We start from the raw sequence: 26,192 nt of genomic DNA, 5'->3' as shown, positions 1-26,192 counted from the left end.
CAACATCAGAGTCCAAACAGGCAGATGAGTATCACATATTAGATCAGGAGTAGGTACACTTGAAATAAGCCTGACAGTTGACCTTGGGCACCTGGAGATGGTCAGGGCAGGAAAGCACAGCACAAGTTAAATCACCTTCTTCTGTGGTCCTGATGCAGCAAGTGAAGGACACATCAAGCTGTAAATCATGGAAAATCTGGTCCCAGCCAGGGCAGAGGGCTGCTGGCACTTCTGGGTTGCTCCCTCCTTCCCTCCAGTCCTCCCAGGAGTATTCAGCCCCAAACAAAATTCACCACAGGCAAACGTTTTATCTGGAATCAGTGTCCGGTTCCCACCTAATGACTTAAACCCTCCATACACTGCTTTGCGCAGGATGCTCTTGCTCCGCGGCAGGTGAAGCACCTCGCTAGTAACAGCGAGCTGCTTTCCGCCCGCCGCTGCTCCGGGCCGCCCCTGTGCCACGGGTGACCTTGCCCCTGGCAGTGCCCACGCTGGGCTCCCCGGTGCCCCGGGATGCTTTCTCTCGCGCACAGCGGGCAGCGGGAGGTCGCGGCAGCGCGGGGGGGACACCGGGGGCGGCGGCCCCCCGAAACCAGCCCTGAGCGCTGAAACAATGCCGCTCCATCCGCGGGACACACCAAGCGAGGCAGCTCTTCCTTCGCGTGTGCGCTGCCGACAGCTCGCCGCCTGCCTGCGCGCTTGTTGTCAGCGCCCACCTTGTCACTCCCGGGCAGGAAACTTCCCCCACCCCGTCTCCAGCACCTGCTCCCCGCTAGCGCCAGCGGCGTCTTTCGCTTTGCCGGCACGACCTTGCGGAACAAACGCCACCGAACCCTTTGTGTGCGGGGAGCCGGCGGCAGCGCTGCGGGCGGGCAGCGGGGCCGCGCTGCCGCGGGGCCGCGCCGGGAGGCGGCGGCGGGCGGAGCCGGGCCGGGGCGGGGCGGGCGGCCCGGGGCCACCATTGGCTGTCGCTATGCGGCCCCGCGGCCGCCCCCCGCCCGTCCCCGCCGCGGTGCGGGGCGCAGCCGGCGGCGCGGCGGCTCCATGGAGGCGGCGGCGGCGGCAGCAACAGATGCGGCGGCGGCGGCGCGCCCCGGCCGCCCGTAGCCGCTGCGGGGCCGCGCTGCGCGGGGGCCGCCGCCGGCCCTCCCCAGCGCCCGGCCGGCGCGATGGCCGCGCCCCGGAGGGCGGCGGGCGGCGAGGCGGGCTCGGCGGGCGGCGGGCAGGCCATCGTCTGGCGCAACGTGGTGCTCATGGGGCTGCTGCACCTGGGCGCCGTCTACGCGCTCAGCCTGGTGCCGCGGGCGCACATCCTCACCCTGCTCTGGGGTGAGTGCCGGGGCGCGCTACAGGTGGGGCGGGGCGGGGGCCCGGGCAGCGGGCGCCTCTCGGTTTCGCCGTGTCCCTCCCCTGTTCCGCGGCTTTTGTTCCCCGGCCCCCCCACGGCCGCTCCCGGGATGCCATTGCCAGCGCCGCGCCGGGCCCTCGGTTGCTGTAGAAACAGCAGGCGCTCTCCCTCCGGTTACATTTATCGGGTTTTTTAGTGAAAAAAGCCCAGTCAAGCGCTGACGTTTCCGTTCAAAGGTCTGAGGGAGGACCGTCCTTTAAACGGTCTGAGGGGCCTCAGACCTGAGGGATGCTGGCCGTCCCTTTGCTGTTCACCGTGTTACTTTGGGAACACCCGCGGTTTTCTGCTCCGGTTTGGAGTAGAAAACCCGGCTCCTCGTTTGTTTCTTGAGGAAGGTGATAACAGATTTTCATTAGGGAAGATGTGAAAGTCGAGTAGGTGCTGTAAAGTGCTGGCACAGGCACGGTAAGCTTTCTGAGGGGACATGGCTTGCAGCGTCTGTCCTGCTAGGCATGAGAAGCCAAGGATTCGGTTTGCGGAAGAGAATATGAAATACAGCGTCTTTTCTTCCGTCCTACAGTGGTGAGGTCCTCTTTTCTCCACAGAAGAATGATGTCGGGAGAAAATGCTACATAGAAGCACTGCATTATTGTGCAAGGCTTGTCAGGGTTTTTGAGACCAAATAGATGGTGAATGTCAGCATCACTATTCAGCTGGCAGACTTCTATATTGATTCATATAAATCTCGGTGGCCAAGAGGGTAAAAACTTGGGTGCTGCTTACAGTTGATGCAATTTCTTGGATAAATACCCTGCTTTGAGGTAAGTGGAGGATATAACAGCCTGGGATTCTTTTACACAGAGGAAAGAAGGGTCTCTTCTGCAGGAACTCACAGACATGGAATTTGGGTTGTTAGGCTGCAGTCATTACTGTCGAGGTGACTCTTCAGAAGTCCCAGCTAAATGCTTTAGAAGTCAGGCTTATTCCTTCTGTTTGGAGAAGTCCTAAATCTGCTTTTCACAGGTTCAGCTTTTGATATTCAGTCTGTTTTAAACCCCTAGCAATTGCCACCATTGCTGCTTGCAGTTGGGAAATGAATCTTTCCATCAATTAACCGTGCTCAGTTTCTGGGTCCCTGGAGGGCACCTGCATTTGCCTGGCAGCCTGGTTTGCACAGTCCCCCCTGACTTGCTCGTGACCAGAAGAGGTTTGTGGGGTGGTTGTGTTTTGCATAGTTTCTTTTGTAAGCACTACTCCTGTCACCTCCATATTCCTGGTTGTGTTCAGGCTGATTTCATAGTTTATCTTGGCCACAGCTGGGTGATCAGGGAGACCAGGAGAGTCTGTGGGAGCTGTGTGGCTGGAATGCACAGCCTGTGGTCTGCTTTCAACCCTATTAGGTCCTGTTGTATGCAGGCAGGTGGGCTTCCTTTTTCTGTTTTGCCTTTCCAAGAACACAATTTGAAATCATCTCTGATTTCACTGTGTTTAATTACAAAAATCCCCGAGGCTGGAGGCAAAGGATGGAATTAACAATTCAGCCCTCCATCCTCTGAGGTATTTTTTCCTGCTGGAGATTAAACAGATGCTACATAATAAATAGTTCTCAACGACTTTGCAGCTTAATGCCTTTCCTTCTGAAAGTGAGAGCCTCTCATTTCTTGACATAATTATATTTAACAGCCACCCTAGAGCGACCACAGAGTTTTTATGGGAGTTTGGTGGGTGGCTTTTACAGGGGCTCCACAGCAGGGAGTGAGTGCACTGGCTCCAGCTGTCCTGGACACTGCGTGCCACTCTCACATCTGGCTGCTGCCAGCTCTGCTCCCCTCAGAGGTGCTGAGCAACTTGAAAATACACACTCTCCTGCAGAATATGTCAGACAAATTAGCTTGCTGTCACGCTGGTGACCTGTTTCTGAGATCCCTCTGAGCGACTCAGGGTAGATAAAAGACGGTGGCTGTTGCTGAAGTTGGCAAACCCACCTTGCTTCAGTGTGGAAGGAGCCAAGCAGTGGAGTTGTGTTGGGAGGAATAGGTGTCAATCAGACGTGTCCCTCACCCTCCCCAGTTCTCCACATCTCCTTCCCTGTGCAGATCAGCTGTGAGACTGCCTTTCTGTGGGTGCTGGCTGCCAGCCAGCCTTTGGAGCAGGGCTGGCACGCTGGCAAACTCGGATGGCGGCTATGAGAGTAGTGTCAGGTAGTGCAGCGATGTGTGTACGCTGAAGGGTGCAGATGGAGGAGCTGCAGCCTTCCATGTATTCCTCTGTGGTTTTCTTTCTCTTCCCAAGCTTTCCTGGCACTCAGGAAGCTTCCCAGTGATCCTGTGCAAGCTCTTGCATTGCTTCACTCTGTGTTCCCCACCACTGCTCCCCCATGGATAAGCTGCAGGAACAAGTGTGCTGGGAGTGGGATGCCAATGCTGGCTGTGACCTCCTGGTGTCTGGCAGGAAGCCACAGCTTCCCATGACTCACCACTGCCTGCTTGGCTTTTTACCTTCTCCTCCCCCAAGATATCCACCTCTCACTGTATTCTCCCCTGAGGGAGGCCAGGTACAAACCCTCCCTCTGTGCGGGGCTTGCTTTCCTCCTTCCCTTCCCACCCCGGGAGGCAGCTGATGCAGCACCGATTGTAAAGAGGAGCTGAAATGCCACTGTGCCACCTAGAAAACAGCTGTTCAAGCCAAGCTGCCTGCTCAGCAGGGCTCATTTCCATTGGTAATTTATTGACATTTGTCCAGCTGTACATAATAGACAATGGGAAAGCGCTGCCAAGGAAGGCTCAGCTGGTTGTTTACCCAGGATTATCTGTGCTCCTCTGTTCCCGCTGCCTCCCGCACCAGCACCTTGAGGCCCTGCCGCAGCTTCCCACACCCCACGTGGAGCTAGGGCTGCACAAGGGATCCCAAACGGCTCTCTGGGAGGTGCAGAACTGGGGATGTGAATTGCTGCAGAACCTGGAACTGGGTTATCTTTCAGGGGATGTACAGATAAGCTGGTTAAAACATAGGCTTTCAGGGCCATCCCTGTGTCTCTGTGGAATTTGATTTCAGTCCAAGCTGAACAAAAACAATGAAATTACTCATGTCAAAATTTTCCATGAGCTGGGAGCTGCCTTGACCCAAGAGGCAGCAGATGGTGTGTGCGAGGCATCGAGCAGCCCTGGGCTGTGCCCGTGGGACAGCCGTGGAACCTGCCGAGCGGATGTGGAATGTCCCCTGCTGTGGCAGCTTGGGCTCACTGGGATCTCCCTTGCCTTGCTCTTTGCCAGCCTGACTTGTGGTTTGGTGTGGGAGTGAGTGGAGAAGACCTTCTGCTTTCCCCCTGGTGCTCAGCCCCACGGAGGTTTGAAGGGAGGCATCACCATTATCTCAGGAGGAAATGAGTAGGGTGGGAGCAGCTTGCTTCTAGTGGGGCTGGCTGGGCCAAGCATGCAGATTTTCCAGGAGTGAACTTGTGCAAAGGGGTGCTTGTGGCCAGCTGGGGCTGTGGCTCACTGATGTCCTCTTTTGGGCTTGATGTGCTGCACCAGCTTCCAGAGGTCACCTATGACAGTAACGTGGCATTAAATGATGCTTGTTAACCAGGAACCTCCTTGCTCCAGCCAGGTGCACCCTGCAGCAGTCTCAGTGAGGAACTGATTTAGGAAAGCAAACTACAAAACTCTGAAATCCCTGTACAGAGGGAGGTACCAGCATGTTTCACTGCAGGGCCCAATGCTAACAGCTGCTCACAGTTTCTTTTGGTGGGCTCATGATAATTTCTTAAAGACTCCATTTGGGGGAATCACATGATTGTCTCGGATTTTGTTTGGAAAAAGGTGCTTTTTCGTCTTCACAGAGGGCTCGTGAGGAAGCACTTGAAGTAGCCTAATTAATTTTAGGAAATAGAGCCACCACAAAAGAGATTAAGCTGTTTACCTGCTTTACAAACTTTCATTTCAGGCTGCTGAAACAAGTTTAAAAACCTGTGCGAACATGGCCACCCAGAAATCCCAAATCACCTGGATGTGTTTGGCAGAGCTGCATGAGGGAGGAGTGGATGTCACGCACTGCTGTGCCTTGCCAGAGCCTGGGGTTGGGAAGGAGGATGGCCTTGCCCTAATGGTGCTCATATGGGAAGGGAGGCTTGTTGCTGTTGTTTAGCAGCACTTAGGAGATGTTTTTGTGCTCCTGAGAGCTCCAGATTGCTCATGTTCAGCCATGGTGGGCCCTTTGCCATGCTTATCCTCAGCTTTCCTTTGTGCACGAGTGCTGTCTGTCTGGGAGCGCAGACAGAGCAGTGGTGCTGCCCAGCTGCACTCCTGCTGAGATGCAAGCTGCTCCCAGGCAAGAGTCTGGATCCTGCCTGGGATGCCTGGGTCCCTTCAATAAAGGAGACTAAAGCAATTGTGGTTTTAGCACTTCGGGTTATTGCCTCTTTCTCAGGCTGCTGATAAGCAGCACTCCTATGTAATGAGGCACAGGTTGCTGTTGTGCACTGCAGATGCAAGTTTTATTGGTCCTGCATGATTCCAGAGTCTTGGATATTCTTGAGTGCCACCTGCTGGCTTTCTGGTTATTAACTGGCTTAGTCTGAAACCATTCCTACGCACGGCGTTGGAATCTCTGCGCAGACAGCTGTAAATAAAACAATCCTAGCCCCGGGGAAGTTCCCCTTGGTGCCTCTGTGGATGAAGGAGAGCGCAAATATTGTCCCTGTTTCACACCCAGTGAAATGGAGACATTTGATGGAAACTTCTCTGTCACTCTGGAGAGTGGTTATGCTCCCCCGTGGCCTGGACAGTGCTCAGGTGATTTCTGTAGGTGAGGTTTTGGGTCAGAAATAGGGAACAAGTGCATTTATCTTGGATACTTGGTGGGAAGGGCTTAGTGAACAGAAGGACTTTTCCTCACCTTACTCCCCACAGTGATCTCCTGTTTGCTGGCTCCCAGAACAGTCCCAGCCATGAGCAGAGAGCAGCTCTGGGAGGTTTCTGTGGAATACGGGAGGCTGGCCTTGTTGTCTATCAGCTCCCATCTCCACCATGTTTTCAGCAGTTCAAGACAGCAGCTAGTCCACTAGATGATGAGTGGAGAAAAGGTGGGGCATCCCAGTATTAATTGCATCTCTGGGGTGCACATCTGCCCAGGGGAATAGCCTTGCTTGTCTCCAGAGAGGAGCCAGACTGGCTTTTCCTCCCCTGGCCCATTTGAAAGTGTAGTTATACAGCTGTCACTCTTAACAGCCAAATTCTTTGCTTCTTCCTTCCCTCCTGGCATCAAGAGCTGAACTCAAATCATCTCTGAGAAGAACAAAGTCTTCTCTCAAACTGTGTTTCTCTCCTTAAAAATGGTGTGAGCCCCAGATCTGGAGGTGGCTGTAACATGTCCATGTTACATGTCTGAGCTCCGTGTTCATGGTAAAACTGGGAACACACCCTCACATAATGCACAGATAGAACAGCATCACTGAATCACTTGGGTTGGAAAAGACCTCTAAGATGATCAAAACCAACCATTAGCCTACACTGTCAAGTCCACCACTAAACCATATCCCTAAGTATCACAACTGCACATCTTTTAAATCCACCCAGGGATGGAGATTCCATCACTTCCCTGGGCAGCCTGTTCATGGAATTGGTATGGATGGATACAGTCACAGAGTGCTCCTGGGTCTGTTCCAGAATTCTGCTCTGAGATGATCTCCTGTTGAGGACACTCCTGCCTGTTGGATGTTTTTCCCTCCCCAGTGTTCACTCCTCTATTGTTTAACTGTTGCTGGAGGTGGTTCCTTAAGGTCTTGTCTGTCACAGTGTTCAGCTGTAAGTATGTGTTTTTGTTCCTTATCCTGATTGCATCCTCAGTGCATTGGTGGTGCTCCTGTGTTGTTTCCCTCTGTCCTGTGTGCTGCACATCATGTTGTCACTGTGAGCTCAGGAATGGGGAAAAAATTCCATGTATGTGCTGAGCCCTGGATGTGTGTGATGGACCTGTGGTCCTATTGCTCTCAGGAGTGGGTTCAAGGCATTCCTGAAGAGTTCTTACAGTGGGAATGGATGAGTGAGCAGTAAAGCTGTGTGTGCTTGATGTTGGGATGTTCACCCAGCACAAAGCACTGCTGGGCTGCTCTGATCAGCCAAGCCACAAGAACCTTGGGCACTCTTTCCTTTTGATCTGTGTGATGAGGGCAGAGATGACAGCTGGACCCAACAAAGGTAGAAATCCCTGTCTGAATTTGGCAGGATTGTTGGCATTTGGGCTGCCCCTGACACTGGGCTTGGGAGAGGCATCCCTGTGAAGCAGCCCCTTGAAGGGAAGTTTTGTTGGCACCCCCAGAGCTGGCTGTGGCAAACCCACAAAAGCCCAACCAAGGGCCACAAAAGCATGAAGTGCCTTCTTTAGCCCTGGTCCTCCAGTCCCTGAGCTGGTGCAGGCAGCTCTGGGGAGTCATCAGGGATTTCTGGCTGTAGCTTTTTCTCTTTGGTTACATGTGCAGTGGGAATGCAGAATACAGGCTCTGAGGAGTTTCAGTGGATGAGTCAGGATGGACTTCTCTGCTGGAGCAGTCTCAAAGGGCTTACTGCACTGAATTCAGTGTGGTTCCTTATCTCTGCCACTCCACCTACCCTCCCTGCAGTCACAGTTGCACTTGTAACTTACACTGATGTTATAATTGAAGCCAAGCAATATCTTGTAATCAGATTTTATTTTTACCATGTAGACTAACAATAAAATGTGCTGCCCCACTGGAGAGTGAAACATTAACAATTACTGTGCTAAGTAAAGCAAAGCTGGTGTGAAACAGAGGGGAAGGCTGTTTGTGATGCTGGCATGGGGAATTGTGTGCCTGCCATCCCTCTTGTGTTGGGGCCTCAACAGCAGGGGATGGGGATTTCTGGAGGATCTTTCTCAAGACATTTTTGGACAGTGGTGTCTCAGATTATGTTCTGAGTGCTAGAGCTGGGCTGGGGCAGGGCTGTTTGTGCTGGAGGGACAGTGAAGAATCACTGGGGCAGTGTGGGGAGCAATCACCTGGTGAGTGCCTGCCCACACACAAGGTCTCTTCTGCCCTGGCACCATCCTCCAACCTGACAGCTCTGCTAACTGACCTTTTGGGTGCAGGGGGCTTGTGCCTTCTAATTTTAATGAAGTTTAGCACTTGCAGCCCAGCTCTGAGGCTAAAACTGCCAGGAGGGAAAGTCGGAAGAGGCCATTTTTTGCAACAGGTTTTGCTCTGAGCTCTGTTTGGTTTTGGAAGGGGGAGGAAGAGGTACAGCAAGTGATAGCATACAAGTGGAGCAGACACAAAACATCTAGGCAAGGTGCAGTGCTATAGAAGGAAACATCATCTGGACTGTGAAGTCCTGAAAAGTCAAAGCCATCAGATCTCTGCTTCAGTGGTCACAGGGAGGGCACTGGGTCAGAGCAGGGCATTCCCCGCCATGTACCTGGTTCTGCACTGGGTAAGCTTTGGCTTTGCCCCTTTTTGGACAGGGATGTTAAAAAACAACTAAAAAATAACTAAACCTTCTTCCTCAGGGCAGAGCTGCCTGTGAACACAAGGCTCTGGGTTGCTCTGCTAATGGCTTAATCATGCTATTTCTTTACTCTGTCCCTGAAAAAAAGAGGTAAATTTGGCATTTATTCTGTCTTGGAATTTATAGAGTACTTAAAACCCACCAGAGCCCGAGTCAGTGTGCAGATTGAGGACAGCAGTGAGGTCACTAGGAGAGAAGTGAAATCTGCCTGTGGTTTTGTGATGATGCAGGACCCAGCTGAGCTGAGACAGGCTACACATAAGCAACAAAAATTTCAGAAAAGCCAAAGCATCTTCCAGCCTTCTTTTTTGATCTAAAAATATATGCAAGCTGTTTGGCATCTTAAGGCAATCTTCAGTTGCTGGTGAATTCAGGGAATCTGTATTTCCTTCCTAGGGGAGTTCTAGCATTGGCTGGAATAATTGCTGTCAGCCACGATTTCCATTGCTCTGCTGGCTATATTTATGTCACATTGGCTGCAGCTGTCAATATGAACATTTCTGCTATTCCAACCGGAATAAAGTCTTTTGTATGCTCAGCCAAAAGTGCTGGCACTGGGGAATGTTCCTGAAAATGCATACGCAGGCATGTGCATCCAGGCAGAGGCAGCCTGGATTTCGTGAGCTGGTGATGGCAGGGCCAAGGGGATGTGATAGATGGCTTCTCCTGGAGCTCCACCACGGGAGAGAAGGGCAGGAGCAGGGCATCATCAGAAATCATCTTCTCTGCAGCTCTGAAACTCTACTTCCCCTTTGCCTTTGATGTGCTTCCTCTTATCATCTCTGTCTCTCTTGGCTTAATTTAGAGTAGCTCAGAGGATGTGTAGATCTAATTTTAGATGAAACTTTCTGGCCTGGGATTTCACATGTTTGCTCTCCACAGGAAAGCATGTCTCCCCGTGAGAGCTGGCATGACCCACATGGTGGGCGGCCCAGGGAATTGGTGCTGCTGCACGCCAGTGCTTTTTAATTCTCATTTGCTCGCTTGAATCCAGCCCAAGGAGCTTTTGATGCCAGCCTTTGATAGTTAGCAGGGCTCAGTGAGCAGAGGTTGGCTAGCAGAGCAGTGTTTCCTTCCCAGAGACCCCAGGGCCAGAGCATTAATTCAACTTCACTTCTTGGCAGCAATTTAGGGACTATGGTGAAAATTTCTTCCTCCTTAATAAATGTAGTTCCAGGTCAGGAAATAAGGCTTTTTTAGTAGGATGCTGCAAGTTAAATGATATGTTACTGCTGCCTGGTATCTCTTTGCTGTGGAGGAAGAGATCTCCAAGATTTCCCTGGAGTTTAGCATAGAGATATCTGCTGGGGACTTAATATCTAATCTACATGTAAGAATGCTGCATGGTGACCCTGTCCCTCCCACTGGTGCAGTGCATGACACCAACCAGCATTTTTAATTGAGGTATTTGGAAAGACTGCTGCCCTGATTTGGGGCAGGAAAACTTTCCATTCTGATGGCAGACATGGCATTTTAAGAAAGTGTATTCCCAAACTTGACATTATCTAACAAAAGTGTAAAAGAGCATGCGAGACACAACAAAATTATCTGGTCCGAGCCCTGATGTTGATCAGAAGAGAATCTTCTATCTCTGTCTGTGTGTGTAGTGAAGTGGAGGATCTCTTAGGAGTTCAGAAGAGATCAGGCATGGTGCAGCTGCTGAAATGGGTGGCAGTGCTGCCCTGACTTTCAGTGGAAATGAAGTTAGGCATCACTTGGCACTCCTGGAAGTACTTTTCCTGGTTTTGTGGTATTAGTCTTAAACCTGCCACTGAGTAACAGCAAAAACCAAATGAGGAGAAGAAGGCAGATACAGGATATGCAGATGTAATTTAATTTTTAGAAAGGAAAAAATCATCACTAGAAGTTACAGTAGTGTTACATATTTATGTCAGCTTTGCATGTTGTGCTTGAGCAACTTGCTGTTTGTATGTCTCATGCAGTTATTGCAGCATAATGGAAGTCTTTGGGTTTGACTCATTTGGTTAGTAAAATTCCTTAACAAGCAATTTTTATCTGATCGAATAAGCACAGGATGCTAGTGTGGAAGCAGACAAAAGTTTCATGTCCATTGTTATAATTTTTAATCCTCAATTTTTTTTTTTTTAATACAAGTGAGTCAAGTTGTGTTATCCTTTTACATACAGGGGAGAAAAATGGCCTGTGCCAAGATAAAAATTTCACAGCAGCTTGCTTGAGACTTTGCTGGCTACTGTGGAGAGAGAATTTCCACCAAATGGTGGTGTCATGTCATGAGATGTCTTCATCATGAACAGCATTTTAAGGTCAGCTGTCTCCAGCTGCCCTCTTGTTGAAGAGGTAACAGATGTCTACAGGTGAAGCACAACCCTTGCATTTGTTAATTTTAATTCCCCAGGCAAAATATGTGCTTCCTTTGCCATTAGTGTGATTAGGATTCACATCTGAGGAAATTACTCCCTCCTGTATCCTTGGGATCTTGCCTCCTGATCCTTGAACTGCTGGAGACACAGAATGTGTTTGTAAAAATTGTATAAGCTTTTTCTGAATGTAACTTCAGGCTGGGCCTGGGAATGTGTCAGACCTTCTAGGCTAAGCAGTGTTGGAAGTGTCATGGCCCAGCAGTGGGACCTCCATTGGAGCAGAGTGCTGTCTGCTTCTGAAGCTGTCCCCAAAAAGATAGCAGTGATGAGCTAAAGGAGCAGCTCCTGAGCATGTACAAAATAATGCTGTGGGTTGGTTGTGAGCAGGCCTTTGCATCAGGGGGTTGGCAGCAGCCTGCACAGGAGTAAATGGGGCTGATGTCCTCTGAACAAGACATAAAACCAAGGCCCTGACCCTTGGTGGCTATCCTGATCCAAGGTCTGTCACCCTCCTGGTCAGAGCAAGTGTGATAACAATTCTGGGACAGCCTCCAGTAATTACTTGGCCTGGTAATTACTTTTCACATACTCTCTGTGCAAAACGTCACATCTTGAAGTCCACATCAGTTGAAGTGTGCAGGCAGTGCTAGAGCAACAATAGCTGGCCTCTGTTGTTTTTTTTGGGTTTTTTTGTTTGTTTGGTTGGTTTTTTGGTTTTTTTTGTAATTCTTTAATTCAGTCTCCTCTGCATGGCAGCTCCCCTTACCCCTATCAGAAGAACATATGTGGCTAGGTGAGCCACTGCTCTGATCTCAAGGCCTGCCAGCTCTCTTGTTTGGAGGGGTGAGCACTTTCCCCCACGTTTTTCCCCATTGTTGGTACTGCAGAGACTGGAATTTCTTCCCTGCTTGCTGGCATTGATGTTATACAGCCCAGTCCTGGCTGATATGTGTCATCACTTGACTTAAAACCAAGTCTGCTCCATGACCAGAAAAAGGTTTCTTACATGCTGTGACATGCAAACAAGCTCAAAGCTTCACAGAAGTTGCCCAGTCCCAAAATATGTTTAGAAAATAGGGCTGTGGTGGGTTCTGTGTTGGAACATCTCACAGAGAGCAAACTGTGAGGGTAGTAGCTCTCCAGGCATGTGCCAGGCTCAGAGCAGTCACCTTGCTGTGGCTGAGTGCCGTGTTCAAGTCCCTGTGAAGGGACTGGGAGCCACATGGGAGAGAGATACCTGCAGTGAGTGTGGGACGGGCTGATTCCCTTCCCTGCTGTCCCTCCTGTCCCTGCCATCCATGCACAGGGATTGGAGCCACTGGTGTGAGCTGGTGCCAGGCTCTGTGTGCTGCCACCCCATGGGAACAGCTGTGTGACATTATTCTCTATTTTACAGATGGTTTGTGTGTTGACAGTAGTGCTGTTGTAAATGTGCAGTTGATTTTGTTCCACTGCTCCTATTTTCCTGTCTGATGTATCGCCCCTCTGAGATAATTGTGATTTGCTCCATCTAACTGGGTTATGTTTGACATTAGTAACGTGTGGATAGCTGCTATCCCACAGTGTCTCCTTGTCATCTGTGCTGAACAAGGATGTCCAGGTGTCTCCTCGCTTTCAGGAGCAAGAATTATCTGTTCAGATACACAGAGTGAACCCAGTGTTTGCTGAGTATCTGCTTTTGGTTGGTTTATTTTTTTTTTAATAACAACATAAAAGTCAAAATCAATCTGTAATGTGCTGGATTCACAAACAATAAATACATATCTTTCTAATGTGGTCCCAGGTTTCAGAAAGAGAAGTTGTTCTAATTTTGATATTTAGCATAAAACAGAATTGAAATTTTCAGGGGGTGAGATCTGCTCGAATTTAAGCAACCACTAAGATCAGAGGATGATTTCCTGATGCCTGTAGATACAGGCTGTGGCAACATCTCCCCATATCTTCATAGGAAGCCAATTCCCTGGCTACTGAGATTTTCAGAAGAGTTTGGCCTTGGGCTTAGTAAAGCTTTTCCAGAAATCCAGCTATGGGCATAGTGAGTTGTTCTGAAAAAGGTGGCTCAGATGTTTGATGTTGTTGTTTTGCCATCCATTTTTAGATTATTTACCTGGTGTTTTCATTGCTTCTGTCTGACAGTGAGATGATACCTCTGTGCCTGCTGTTCAAAATCACACTGATGTCCCGCTGCCTTATCATATGACCCACTGGGAATATTTTATGAACTGTTGGTGATCTTCCTTTCTTCCCCAAGCTTCTTATCCTCATCACAGATCCCTGTCTCGGGTTACTGCTCCCCAAACTACATTACTTTGCTTTGTCTTTACTTTGAGCCCTTCTTCCCCTGTTTCTGCATGGATCCTTCTGTGGTTTTTTAGCTCTCTCACTGCTGCTCCAAATATAGCATCATCCACTGTTGTAATTAGTATGCTGTTTGCCTTTGTTTCAGGTCATTAATAAGAATGTTGAATAAAAATCTTCTGCCTATTGATTCTGGCATGTTCCCATAAATAGCATCTGTGCACAGGCACAGTGTATTGGAAGCCTAGCAACCCGCCAGCTCCCTGCCTGCACGGCACTTTAACCTCATGCGTCTTGTCTCTCTTGCATCCTCTCCCTGTCCCCATGCTCTGGGTCTCTCTTTTGTCCTTTTGCACAGGCTTACCTGCTGTTTTCACTTCCCTCCTTTCCTCTTTGTTCCTTCTTTTTAGTGGTTCTCCCTCTGCTCCAGTTCTGAATCGTTGTGCTTATGCTGTGCTCTGCATCCTCTCCCTGTCCCTATACTCTGGGTCTCTCTTTTGTCCTTTTGCACAGGTTTACCTGCCATTTTCACTTCCCTCCCTTCCGTTTTGTTCTGTCTTTTAAGTGGTTCTCCCTCTGCTTCAGTTCCAAATTGTTGTGCTTATGATGTGCCCTGTCAAGTGAGCTGATCAGAAATGCTCCTGTCTAGACCTTAGCAGAACATGCAGAGGACACATCTGGCTATTTTACCAATTTCCTCTTCGGGCATTAGGTATCCCACAGAATTAAAAAGAAACAGAGCATTAATTGTTTGAATTCCAGGTGTTAAAGCCACTTTTCTTGTGGCTTTATTTTTCCCCCCTTTTTTCTGCAATAAATATTATTTACTCTTTATTACTTGTGAAACCCATTCAGCTACATTTCTGAGAGGGTGTTTTCAGTATAAGGAGGAATTGCTATTTACTGGCTGCTTTGCTCCACATTGCAATCCTTCTGTGTTTCACTGACATGTTCATCCCCTACACACACTTCTATCCCAAAAATGGGACAGGTAAGCAAATAGTATTTTCTCATACAGATACTGTAGCTGTGGATCATTAATATATAATCAAATGGTTGGCTGTCTGATTTTTGGTTTGAGATCCTAATTTACTCTGCAAAGGAGAGCTTGAGACCTATTCCTTACATGGCATATATTTGTCATCTTGGCTATTTATACATTGGGAATTAGTGGTCAAATATTATTTTCGGGCACCTTAATTGCTGTAAGAATCACAAAACTTGCTATCACCAAGTAGTGCATTTGTATGACAGGATTTGTTTCTGATCTGACACTGAGCCTCCTGAGTAATTTTGTTTGTTTGTTTCTGGGGATGTTTCAACCCTCGGGATTTATATTGGGAAGATTCCTGCTCTTGTGATTCCTCCTCTGCAAAGCCAAAAAATAGGCATGGTGCGTGGGCATGAGCCCCAGCTGTTTCCTTGATCACTTGAGCAGTGCAGGAGTGGGCTGGGGCTGGCAAGTCCCTGGGGAGCTGGAAAGGGCCAGAGAGGTTTGTCCCTGATTGTGTTCAGTGCAGATATTCCATAAGGTCTGTTACCTACCACACAGCCTCTTTCTTACATGGGACAGAGAAGGGAGGTGAATTCAACCTTAATGACACGTCTCACTTTACCAATTTATCTTTCATTCTTGTTTTAAGCAGTCATTCATGATTAAGATGGATGTGTGCCCTTGAGAAGCACTTGGTCAATTAAATGATTTGTTGCTTTGAAGCAGGAGAAAAGCCCCCTTGTGCTTTACAGAAGCAAAGAAACTGCTGAAGATGGGAGATTTCAGCCCATGACTAGCAGGGGGTTAACCAGTCATAAAGCCCACAGAAAATATGTTCTTACAATGATTCAGGAGTCCAACCTTAATATTTTTATGTTAGCTGGATAATGTCAGTATTCTGTGTGTCACAGATCTGTTCCCACAATTAGAGTCATTTGAGTGACTTGGAAGGCTTTACTTAGTGATGTTTCTGAACAGCTCAACATCACACACAGCAAATGGTAGGATAGGTTTTCCCTAATTTCATAGAAGTCCAAATCCTTGCTCTAACAAGGCATATGCAAGAACTGCAGCTCTTCAGTGGAGACTGGAGTGTGAGGAGTTGTGATGTCAGCATTTTTACTGATCTGAGAGTAATCTGTAGATTCAGCAATATCTATAGATAATGTGCAGAGAGAATGCATGATTTTAGTTTATTTCTGTAGCTCTATTCAGGTAAGTAGAAATTTTAATTTCATTGTGGACTTCAACGGGCTCAGCATAATTGCACAAATGAGCCTTTTTTAGGAGTACCATGAACACTCAGCCTGCTGAAAATCAGAATTGTCTCTTCAGTGATGGCACCCAAAGCAGGTTTTAGAGAGACTTCATCTTTACTGGGACCATTCTGACTGCAGCTGTCTGCTGCATCTTGTGAGAAAGGCCTTGGTTTGCTGTACAGGAGATGACAGGGATTTTGGGCATAGACATAATGGCAAGCAGTTTGGGTAAATCTGTTTTTGATGGATCCACCAACAGAGTGGAAAAAGTCCATTTGCTTCTTCAGTCTGCAGGGGTGACAATCAACATGAAATATGGTTGCAGTTACTTTCCCAAATATCTTTCCATTCTATTTTCTCTCAGATGCTGCAATTTCAAGCACTGTGAGCTGGGAGTTGATGGAGGGACACAGTAGACACACACCTACATACACATTTGTTTTCTTTTTGCAAAGACAAATGTTTTACACTACATACCAGGAAAAGCAGACTGTGAATTCCTGTCAAGCCACTGCCTGTCTAACAGGGTTCCCTGGTGGACAGGCTCTTGTGCAGACACAAATACAAAACCCTTTTTGGGGATCTCATTTTCCCTGTTTGTTCTGGTAACTCTGCTTAGGTATTTGAAATAGGCTGTTTTAACCAAAACATTGTGTGTGTAGGGTGGCAGGGAGCCTTGGCTAAGCAACACATTGCTGCAGATGGTGTAAATCGATTTGAAATTGTCCTGTAATATTCTTTAATGTTGGAATCTGCTCTCGTTTTAATTTTACACTTGCAAAATAAGCCTGTCCTCTTTAGGCAAAGCGTCTGTGAGGCAGAGGTGGGTGAGAACCTCACCTCCTGTCTGCCCAGCCTCATCTCCAGAGAGACCCTGCAGGTGCTGGCAGGCAGGGCAAGGAGCATCTTTACACCACGGAGAGCACAAGGAAAGTCAGTTGGCCCTGTGGCACACCCTGTGTTTTGTTTTTGTGTCTTTCAGCGTATCTCTGTTTCCTGATGACGGCTCTGGGTGTGACAGCCGGCGCACATCGCCTCTGGAGCCACCGTTCCTACAAAGCCAAGCTGCCTTTGAGGATCTTTCTGGCTGCAGCTAACTCCATGGCTTTCCAGGTGAGCTTGTGTTGCTTGTTCAGATACTTGGCCTCCAGGCAGCTCTCTCTGCTAAGCAGGGATCTCCTCAACTCAGAGACAGCAAAAGAAAGAAGGAAAAAAAAAAAACTGGCAGAAAGACGTTTATTTGCTGTAACACATTCTACTGGCTCAGGGGATGCAGAGCCCCTCTCACCACCCACGTAACAATGTGCACTAGGCAGACCAGGAGCAATAATTGCATAAGGACTGAGCTGAACGTGACCAAATCAGAGGCTCAGCACCCCAGCAACTGATCTGTGGCACTGGTCAGGCCCCACACTTCACCGGACAACATGGAGACTTTTATAAGGGCCAACTTGATGCAAATGTGTCTGTGTAACCAAGAGTATGTTCATCCAGGCAGTTGGAGACTTTGTGCTCAGAAAGGAGAGCAGGCATCATTCCACAATCTTAATTTATCTCTGTTTTGTACAGCATTTTTCACCAGCCAAATTCAAATATGTTTGTGAAGAAGTGTGTTACTAGCTCTGTACTTGCTGGTAGGCAGTCCTAGACCACAGAAACACTTGTGTAACACCCAGCTGGTTGTAGGAGTTAGCCCTGAACCAGGATCTTCTCAGTGTGAATTTGGTTCCTCCTCTGGCTGGCAAGGATAGAGATAGGAACCTGCACTAAAATTAAACTTACCTGTACTAAAATTAAACTTATTGAGCTTGGCTGCCATAACCCCTTGTGGCACTGAGTGCCATGTATGTCTTGTGCCCTGAGTTTTCATCTTTTCCCTTTCAATCTAGTTGGTTGTCTTTTTATTCATTTGCCTTGACAGAGAATGAAAAGAGTCCCTTTATCTATCTCTGTACTTCTCATTTATCATCTTTGATTTTTTTCTTTTTTAAGGTGGAAAGAATTAATTAGTTAGCCCCTCTACACATTACAAAGAGCACAATGCTTTTGCTTGAAAATGGAAATGTGTCTATTTTGACTATAGCCTTTATTCTGAACCATTTTCCATCTGCTGCTTGGTTCCTTGGGGAGCTTTACAAGCCCTTTGCTCAATGTGTTAAACAACTGTTTGGAGTTTTGAGAAGCCCCTGGTAGTGTCTCCCTGATACACAGCTGATCTTATCTTTCACAAGTAATTTAAATGAATGTGCAGAGCTGTTTGCAGTGAGCCTGCACACAGGGATTTCATTGCATTCTGCTCCCCTGTTGCTATGGATTTTGCTCCCAGCTGCATTGTGCTCATCACTGCTTTTGTCTGAGGACGCTAGGATTCTGAGGCAGGGAAGTACTTCAAAGGAGCTTCAAGCCACCTTTGTGCCCTTCATATCAGAAATAAGATGAAAGGCCAAATTACCCACTCTAAATCTGAAGCCTGCTCCTAATTACCATGACATCCATTGCCTGTAAAGGCTGTTTACACCACCACAAACAGACTGTGAGTGATGATTTTTCAGGTCCATCTCCTTCACGTTGCCTGTGGAAGGAAGAGGTAGCATTGGAGATGCATACCCCTTGATGGTAAATGAGGAGGAGATATTCAGAATTCTTGAAGGGCAGGGGAGGGAAACTGCATTATAGTTTAACTTGATACTGTCTGGGCTGTGACATGCTGTACTTCCTCTGGAATACCATCAGTTTTGACATGTGGGGTTTTTTTTGTGATTGGAGCATGCTGAGCTGTGTTTCTTCTCTCCATCTAGAATGAAGCTCTCATAATTTTGAAAGACTGTGCTTCTTGCTGTCACTTGTCTTTTTCAGACATAGGTAATACTGGCTTATTGATCTCCTAGCATTTAAGTTCCAGCACCTCAGCTGGGCTGTGCTGGTGTCACCTCTGTGGCATAGTCTGTGTTTGTGCTGGACACTGCAGGAGGTGTGGTGTGGAAATCTGTGTCAGCACACAGAGACTGTCACACAGCCCAGCCCATTGGCACATTTCAGTCTGCAGGTTTGTTAAGGGACCTGCTAATGAAACCTCGTGGCTGCATCACTGTCACAGCATGATGCTGTTGCTCTCTGCTTCAGAGGGGATTTCACACTGTGTTTACCTGAAACCTGATCAAAAGTGATGTGTTCTTGAAAAATGGTTGCTAATAATACACTCAGAGCATATTTACACATGCTGTGCTCCAGTTCCTGGTGTATTTATTGTCAACAGTGCTGGCCTCAGGCCTTTATTTCCTCTTAGCTTTTGTGGTTTTAATTAGATGCAATTCAGTTGTTTCACAGCTTCCTAACCCTTTCATCTGGGGAATCATGTTTTTTTTTTTTTTTACCAGCTCTGCAGGCATTTGCTGTGGCATGAAAAGCCAAGTTAATTTCTCACAGTATCATTGCTTTTCCTGGTTATCTGCTGTCCCACAAATTACTTTATCAAGTGCTCTTGTGACAAACTAATCAATAGTCTCACTTGAAAAATTATTTCTGGTTAAGAAAGAAGACCTTTTCTAAGTGTACTTCTTGCATAACCCTATTTTATTTTTAAGTTACTTAATGTTGCCATTTTCCAGTCATATGGATATTCCCACTGAAGCCACTTGAAGCAGTGTAGATGTTTTCACTCCTTTTGATTTCACTGTAGGAAGGTAGAGGTCTCCTCTTGTTCTCACTGAGGATGTGGGTGTCTTCCTTTGCTTTTTTGCAGTTTACTTTGTTTTCTCGTGCAGGGAGCACACTGGAGCACTGGCAAGGGGCTGATATTTGCTGTCTCCTCTCAGTGGTTTAGATGTGTCAGTGCTGCAGAAAAATGTCCCCCTCATCCCCAGCCCACTCCCAGCATCACTGTGTTCACTACATGGCAACAGTAAAGGGCTGAGCATAACTGAATGCAGTGGAGCTGAGATCTTTCGGGGGCTCTTGCTCCTCACTCATCCCTGGTGCGCTCTTGCAGGCAGAGAGCATTTTTGCAAAGCTGAAATTGGATGAGGAGCCATTTGAGCTGGGTTCTTTTGCTGCTCTTTGCATTTGTTCCCAGAGTCCTCTCAGTGCTTTCATTGAACTGTTGATAGCTGAAAGAAAGAACAATGATTTCTGCAATGCTTTCAGCACAGGGCTTTTGCCCCACAAAATATAGGTACACTCAGTTTCATTATCCCATGCTTTCTGTGTCCTGTGGTATATTCAGTGCCCACGTGGGTGGTGTCCTGTTCCTACTTCAAGGACATTGCAATCAGTTTCCTCAGTTTCACTGGGAGCAAAGCTGCTGTGGTTGGTGATTGTGGTTGTTGTTCCTAAAAGTAACCCAAGCCTTTCCCTCCTTGGGTACTTCTGCTTGGGTACCTCCATGACCATGCAGAGATGGAACTAGCAACCTCTGCTAAGAACTCTGATTAAAGTTCACCCTCCTGTGGATCTGGGCATTAACTGACATTTCCACATTTTGGTGCTGGTGTTGAGCAATTAAATTCATAGATGTGTGTGGCCTGAGGTTTGCAAGTGTTGAATGTGCTTACAGTGTCTGCACTAATAGCTCAGAACCACTGCAAAAGTCACCAGTTTAGTCCAGTGCATCCAACCAGGGCATCCTGCAGAGCAAACTGGGAGGCTGAAATCCCTTTGGCTGAGTGAACTCAGAAAGTCTATCTTTATGGATCCAAGTGTGAAACTGTGGTCCATCCCTTCCTCCCTGCAGTCCACATGATTCCATTTACAGCCATAAGGCATTTCAGTGTCGTGTTGTTCACTACAGTGGTTCTAGTGATCCATGAGCTCTGTCCCATTTTCAACGCTGTGTTTGTGCCTGGAGGACACCAGCTGCAACCAGCTGAGAAAGAGGATGCCAGAACTGAGAGCCTCTGTACAGTAGTCCGCTGAAAATAAATATACAAGGTTCCCCATAGCACAGTCTTAAAATAACAGTGTATGTACCCAGTCCCTGCAGCCCTTCCTCAGACACCCAGGGCTGACTGATGATGGTAACTCCCATCAGTTTTAGTTTGGTTTTAAAACATGGTTTAAAACATGGTTTTACCATGGATGATGGTAACTCCCATGGTTTTAGTCAACAACCTTTTCCAAGGAGCATCAGAGAGGGGCTTGCTGCTGTTACCATGTGTGGAAGGACTGGAGGTCGTAGTGCCTGGCCCCTCTTCTCTGACCCCCCTGTGCTTTTTGTGCAGAACGACATCTACGAGTGGAGCCGAGACCACCGCGTGCACCACAAGTACTCGGAGACGGACGCGGACCCGCACAACGCCCGCCGGGGCTTCTTCTTCTCCCACATCGGCTGGCTCTTTGTGCGCAAGCACCGCGACGTCATCGAGAAGGGCAGGAAACTGGATTTCACTGACCTGCTGGATGACCCTGTCGTCAGGTTCCAAAGAAAGTAAGTGCCAGCGCTGGGCCCTGCTGTGAGGTGGGCATGGAGAGATTCTCCCTCCTGGCAGTCTGGTTGTGGCTCATTCCTTGTTTTCATCTTCCCCTTTTCTTCCCCAAGATATCCCTGCCACCATGACTGCAGGTGCTGGGATGCCTTTTCCCATGTGGCTGACACTTGCTGACTGTCCTCACAGGCTCTGTGGTACAAGCAGTGAGCCCTGTCCTTGTGCCTCTGCTTTCCCAAAAAGCCAGGGCTGGTTATGAAAGCAGCTGTGGCAGAAGTTGCCCAGATCTCAGCCTTCTTCTTTGATCACAGGAGCAAACTCTGCAATCACTAATTGCTTTAACACAGAAGTGCACATTTCACTCTGCAAAGTCATTTCTGGCACCCCTGGGCCAGTGCAGGCCAAGTGCCACCTCTCCCAAGACTGCCATTCTGTACAGGATTAATTATCTCCATTGGGAATTAGCACAGTCCTAGCTCAGTTTGCTACACAGCCTGGGAGAGCTGGGAATTGAGCAACATCCTTTATGCTCTATGTGAGTACCTGTGTTTTATGCACCAGAAGACTTTCTGCTTGCAAGCATTTCATCCAGGCACTTTGGAAAACTGCTTAAGGCCATTTCTCTGTATTTTCTGAATGAGGGGAGCAGTCAGTTAGGTCTAAAAATTAGAGTTTTTTCTGCTAGCGCACAGATTTCTCTAAGGCAAAAAAATACCCTTGTAATGGAAATCTTCCAGGACTGAGGAATATTTCTCTCCATGTATGGCTGCTTTCACTGGTTCCTCAGTTGGCAATGCCTTTTTGCAACAACTCCCTTGCAGTTTGCCGCAGTTCCTCTTGATTATTACCTTTTCCACAGCAATAGCATCCCATAAGAAGCAGGCTTTACTGCTTTGCTCATGCTGCAAAGGTTGTCTAATGAAGAAGAGTATTTTCTGCAGGAAAGTTATCTTAGCAAATGCCTTTGTTCTGGATTTGGATTTATGAGTTAGTCCCTTACCCAGAATTTGGGTTTTTTCTTTCTACAGGCTTGCAGTGTTGAGGTTTTTTTTGACAGCATGGAAAAACTAGCAGGCACTAAGAATCATAATAAATCCTTCTTGTCATGTTTTATTTTAAGGCCAAATTGTTAGCTTTGCTGAATTTAGTGGTGCTGCTGAGTTGTGGACAAGGCACCACTCAGTCAGTTTAAAACTACATCACTTCAGTTGAAATCTTAGTACTGCTCCAGGCACAACTGACAGCAAAACCTGCCCTCTGTGAATCAGGGAGCCATAATCCTGCAGGTGATGTGAGAGAGGAGCTCACAAGTGAAGTGTCTCCATGACAAAGTTTGCATGTGGCGAAAGCAGCAGTGTTTCCCAGTCATGTGTTGAGACATTGATTTCCCTGCACTCCAGGTAAGGAGGTTTCTCACTTCAAAGTGGATGTTTCAGTCAGAGGAAGACAATGTACTCTGATGCTTGTTCAGATGGGAGATTTCATATCTTCGACAAAGACTTTGGTCTGGGCTTCTTCCATCTGGCAGGATAGTTTTAATTGGTGCCTGATAAGCTGTTTTCATATTTTATTCTATTTCCCCAGAGTGGTAGAAGCTTTGAACTTTGAAGGAGTTTTCTGGACTGGAAGGTATTTTTCTCCTCTACTTAATCCTGACCTTGAACTGATGAGAGTCTGTTAAGGTCAGACTTTAGACCTTAGACTTCTGACCTCAGACTTCTGATAATGTCAGATTTCTAACCTTATTAGAAGTCAGTCATATGGGTGGGAAATTACTTGTTATCTTTGGAGCAAAGAAAGGGAACTTATTTGCTTGGAGGGCCTTAGCTCAGGTAAGTAAGAATTGAGTTCTATGAGGGAGCTGAGGAATGCCCTCTTCACTGTGGCTGGTGGTGTTGTAGAGCAGCAGATCTCCTTCTGGAGTCCAGGATGTGAGGCACAACCTCCAAACAACAGCAAAATACATCAAGCAAAGAACTAGCAAGGCAACAGGTTGATTTATTTCATGCACAAGATGATCAAAACTAGCTCATGTGTAACAGATGAGCTAGTGTTCATGAAAACTTCTTTCCTTTCAAAAATACTGCTAATATTAGCATTTTTCCAGACCTCTGTGGATCTTAGTTGAAAGCTGTTTGTTTTTGTCAAATAAAAATGACAGTTCTTCCTATCCTAAAGACTTTCAGGGAACGCGAAGTTTTAATAACTGTTTAATAAATCCAAACTCTTTTTTTCCTCATTCCTTCCAGAAAACTCAGCAAAAGCAGGGGTGTATTTAAGCCTGTCATAGGAGGACGAACAAGAGAGGTCATAGTTTGCATTCCTTTTCCTGTAACGCCCGCAGGTATTACAAGAGCTCGGTCGTGCTGATGTGCTTTGTGATCCCCACCGTCGTGCCGTGGTACCTGTGGGGCGAGAGCCTGTGGAACGCCTACTTCCTGGCCTCCATCCTGCGGTACACCATCTCCCTGAACGTCACCTGGCTGGTCAACAGCGCTGCCCACATGTACGGCAACCGCCCCTACGACAAGAACATCAACCCCAGGCAGAACACCCTGGTCACCCTGGGAGCCATTGGTGAGTGCTGCAGCCCTGGGCACAGCTCTGCCAACTCAGGGTGATGTCCCATCCTCTTTTGCCCTGGTGGGGACTCTAGGTGCCAGCAGCTGGATGCTGCTTGGAGCCAGGGTTTGGAGGAGGCTGGAGCTTGTGCATCCTAGAGGAAGGTGCCCTTGTTCTACTGATGGTGCCATGCTGAAATAACACCATGTGGTCCCTGGGTTAGCACCCAGCAAGCTCTTCTCAGCAGATGGTGCAACAGAAGTGAGTGACCCCACTTTTGACTCACTTGCGTGTCTCCCCTCTTGAAGCACTTCTGGTTTTCTTCCCTGAGCATAAGGCATGGGACATGCCCCTTCCTACTGGGGAGGAGCATAGCCTCCATAAGATGCAAGACTTGGGCAATGGGTGTTGGAGCGTCCTGCCTGAGTGTGTTCCTGTGTTGACAAAAGTGGCAGCCATGTGATCTTTAAACTCCCTCTCTGTTTTTCAGGTGAGGGTTTCCACAACTACCACCACACCTTCCCGTTTGACTACTCAGCCAGTGAGCTGGGCCTGAAGTTCAACCCCACCACCTGGTTCATTGACTTCATGTTTTGGCTGGGGTTGGTCACTGACCGCAAGCAGGCTCCGAAGGAGATGATCCAGGCTCGCAAGGAAAGGACTGGGGATGGCAGTGCCTGAGGAGCTACGCTTTGCTGTGCCAGCACTGCTGTCGCGTGGCTGGCTGGGTGTGCGCGCACAACCCCGTGCCTGTGGTGGGTTTACCTCTGGGTAAAATTATTTTTTTTTGTTTTGGATTGGTTGGGCTGAATTAGTTCCCCAGGAATTGATTCAGCCACAGCCTTTTTTTTTTTTTTTCTTTCCTTATTAGCTGTCTTATGTCTGAACTTAAGACTATTAAGTGTAAAAATGTTATATATTATTTAATACTGCAGTTAAGTGGGAGAGAGGTTTGATTTTAGTCACTGTAGTTCATGTCTGAGATTTGTTGTAATTTGCTTGTTCATGGTAAATGTTGGCAGGTTGAAGGAACTAACTGTCCTTTCCAAGTGCAGTTAGGGGAGATTTTTGTTCCTACTGCTAATCCAGTGAGGTTTTGAGGCGCATCTTTCAGGGGGATGGGGCAGGGTCCAGTGTGCTGTGTCAGCTGCATACTCATGGAAAGGACAGTAACACCCCTGATTAAAAACAGTATGTCCAAGGGGGAAAATCACCCTCAGTTTAGTTAGATGTTAGTTTGGAAACCTGCTTTCTTCTTTTTGTTAGCCCTGTTAGCCAGCCCAGTGCACTTCTGTCTTTGCTAAATATGAAAACCATTAATTGCTGAGCAGGCTTTTGTGTTGAAGATTAGTCTCTATACAGGCCAAAATACCAACTGATGCTATATTGAGATGGTTCTTTTGTTGTCACATATACATTGTACTTGTAAATGTATAGAGCTCAACCATGTCTTAAGCCAAATAAAGCTTCAGTTTCAATGTTTGGAGACCTAAGTCATATTCTAATCAGTCATGGCCATTGATGCATGCATATTTTAGCTCCTTTTGCACAAGAGGCCTCTTAATTTATTTTTCTGCCTTTGACTAGTGGGTCTTAGAAAACTGACCTTTATCTAAGAGCCTGTACTAATATTTCAGCTGCATGCAACATCCATTGGTTTCTGAGCAAAATATAAAGACAGTTATGTAGCTTCTGAATTTTAACAGTTGCCTTGCTTAACAAAAAAAAAAAAAAAAGAAAAAAGAAGAAAAAAAAAAGAAAAAATTCTTAAAAAAAAAAAAGGCATGTGGATTTAATGGGACATATAGCCCTTTGTGTTAGATGTTAGCCAGTGCAGGAGAGAGGCTTTATACTGTCAGCACTGGAGCACTTTTGAAGATAGAGGGCATGATTTTCATTTATAAAGAATTGTCACTGCCTTGCCCCTCAGAGAGGGAGTGCCTGCTTCCCAGACACACAGCCCCACACCCTGGGCAAGGCAGGGATCTCAAAATAACTGAGACTCAGGCCCAGATATTTTCAGGAAAGATGCAAAAGTGGGGAAAAAAATAAAATGGTTTCTTTTTTGTTTCTGTTTCTTGTTTTTAAAATGATGCCATATAATATAAAAGAGTTGTCTTTATTCTGTCTTTCATCCAGCAGGTGTTTTAAAAGTGTTATTTTGCCATTAATGATGTGTAAACTCTTGAGTGATTTACAATAAACAGTTATGAGTTAGCCTGGCCACTGTGTTTAATTTTGAAACATCTTCCAAAGCAAAGGTCTTTGTGCATCATACATCAGAATTACAGCAGTGTTTTGCTTGGCATTTCCAGCTACGCATTTGGTGCAGCTCAAAATACCTCCCCTCTCAGCATTTCTGAATGTCAGGGGAAAAGGAGGCTGTCAAATGGAAGGGCACAAAGGGATTTGATTACTTTGGGCTTCCTGGCCAAGCTGATAGAGGGGG

At 47.4% G+C, this 26,192-nt stretch overlaps 1 protein-coding gene across 1 annotated transcript; it reads left to right on the top strand.

Moving 5' to 3' along the window:
• The first annotated feature begins 1,154 nt into the window (after positions 1–1,154).
• SCD5 (stearoyl-CoA desaturase 5) lies at positions 1,155–25,960 on the top strand. The gene is made up of 5 exons (XM_021549209.4): positions 1,155–1,329; positions 16,744–16,874; positions 20,978–21,183; positions 23,526–23,758; positions 24,234–25,960. The coding sequence occupies exons 1-5, from the start codon at positions 1,170–1,172 to the stop codon at positions 24,422–24,424; spliced, it is 921 nt and encodes a 306-aa protein (XP_021404884.3). The 5' UTR covers positions 1,155–1,169; the 3' UTR covers positions 24,425–25,960.
• The last annotated feature ends 232 nt before the right edge of the window (positions 25,961–26,192 follow it).

The sequence above is a fragment of the Lonchura striata genome, chromosome 4 (genome assembly GCF_050655825.1).
Source record: "Lonchura striata isolate lonStrDom1 chromosome 4, ASM5065582v1, whole genome shotgun sequence".
Classification (NCBI taxonomy): domain Eukaryota; kingdom Metazoa; phylum Chordata; class Aves; order Passeriformes; family Estrildidae; genus Lonchura; species Lonchura striata.
Note: the sequence above shows the minus strand (reverse complement) of the source record. Positions and strands in the feature narration are given on the sequence as shown.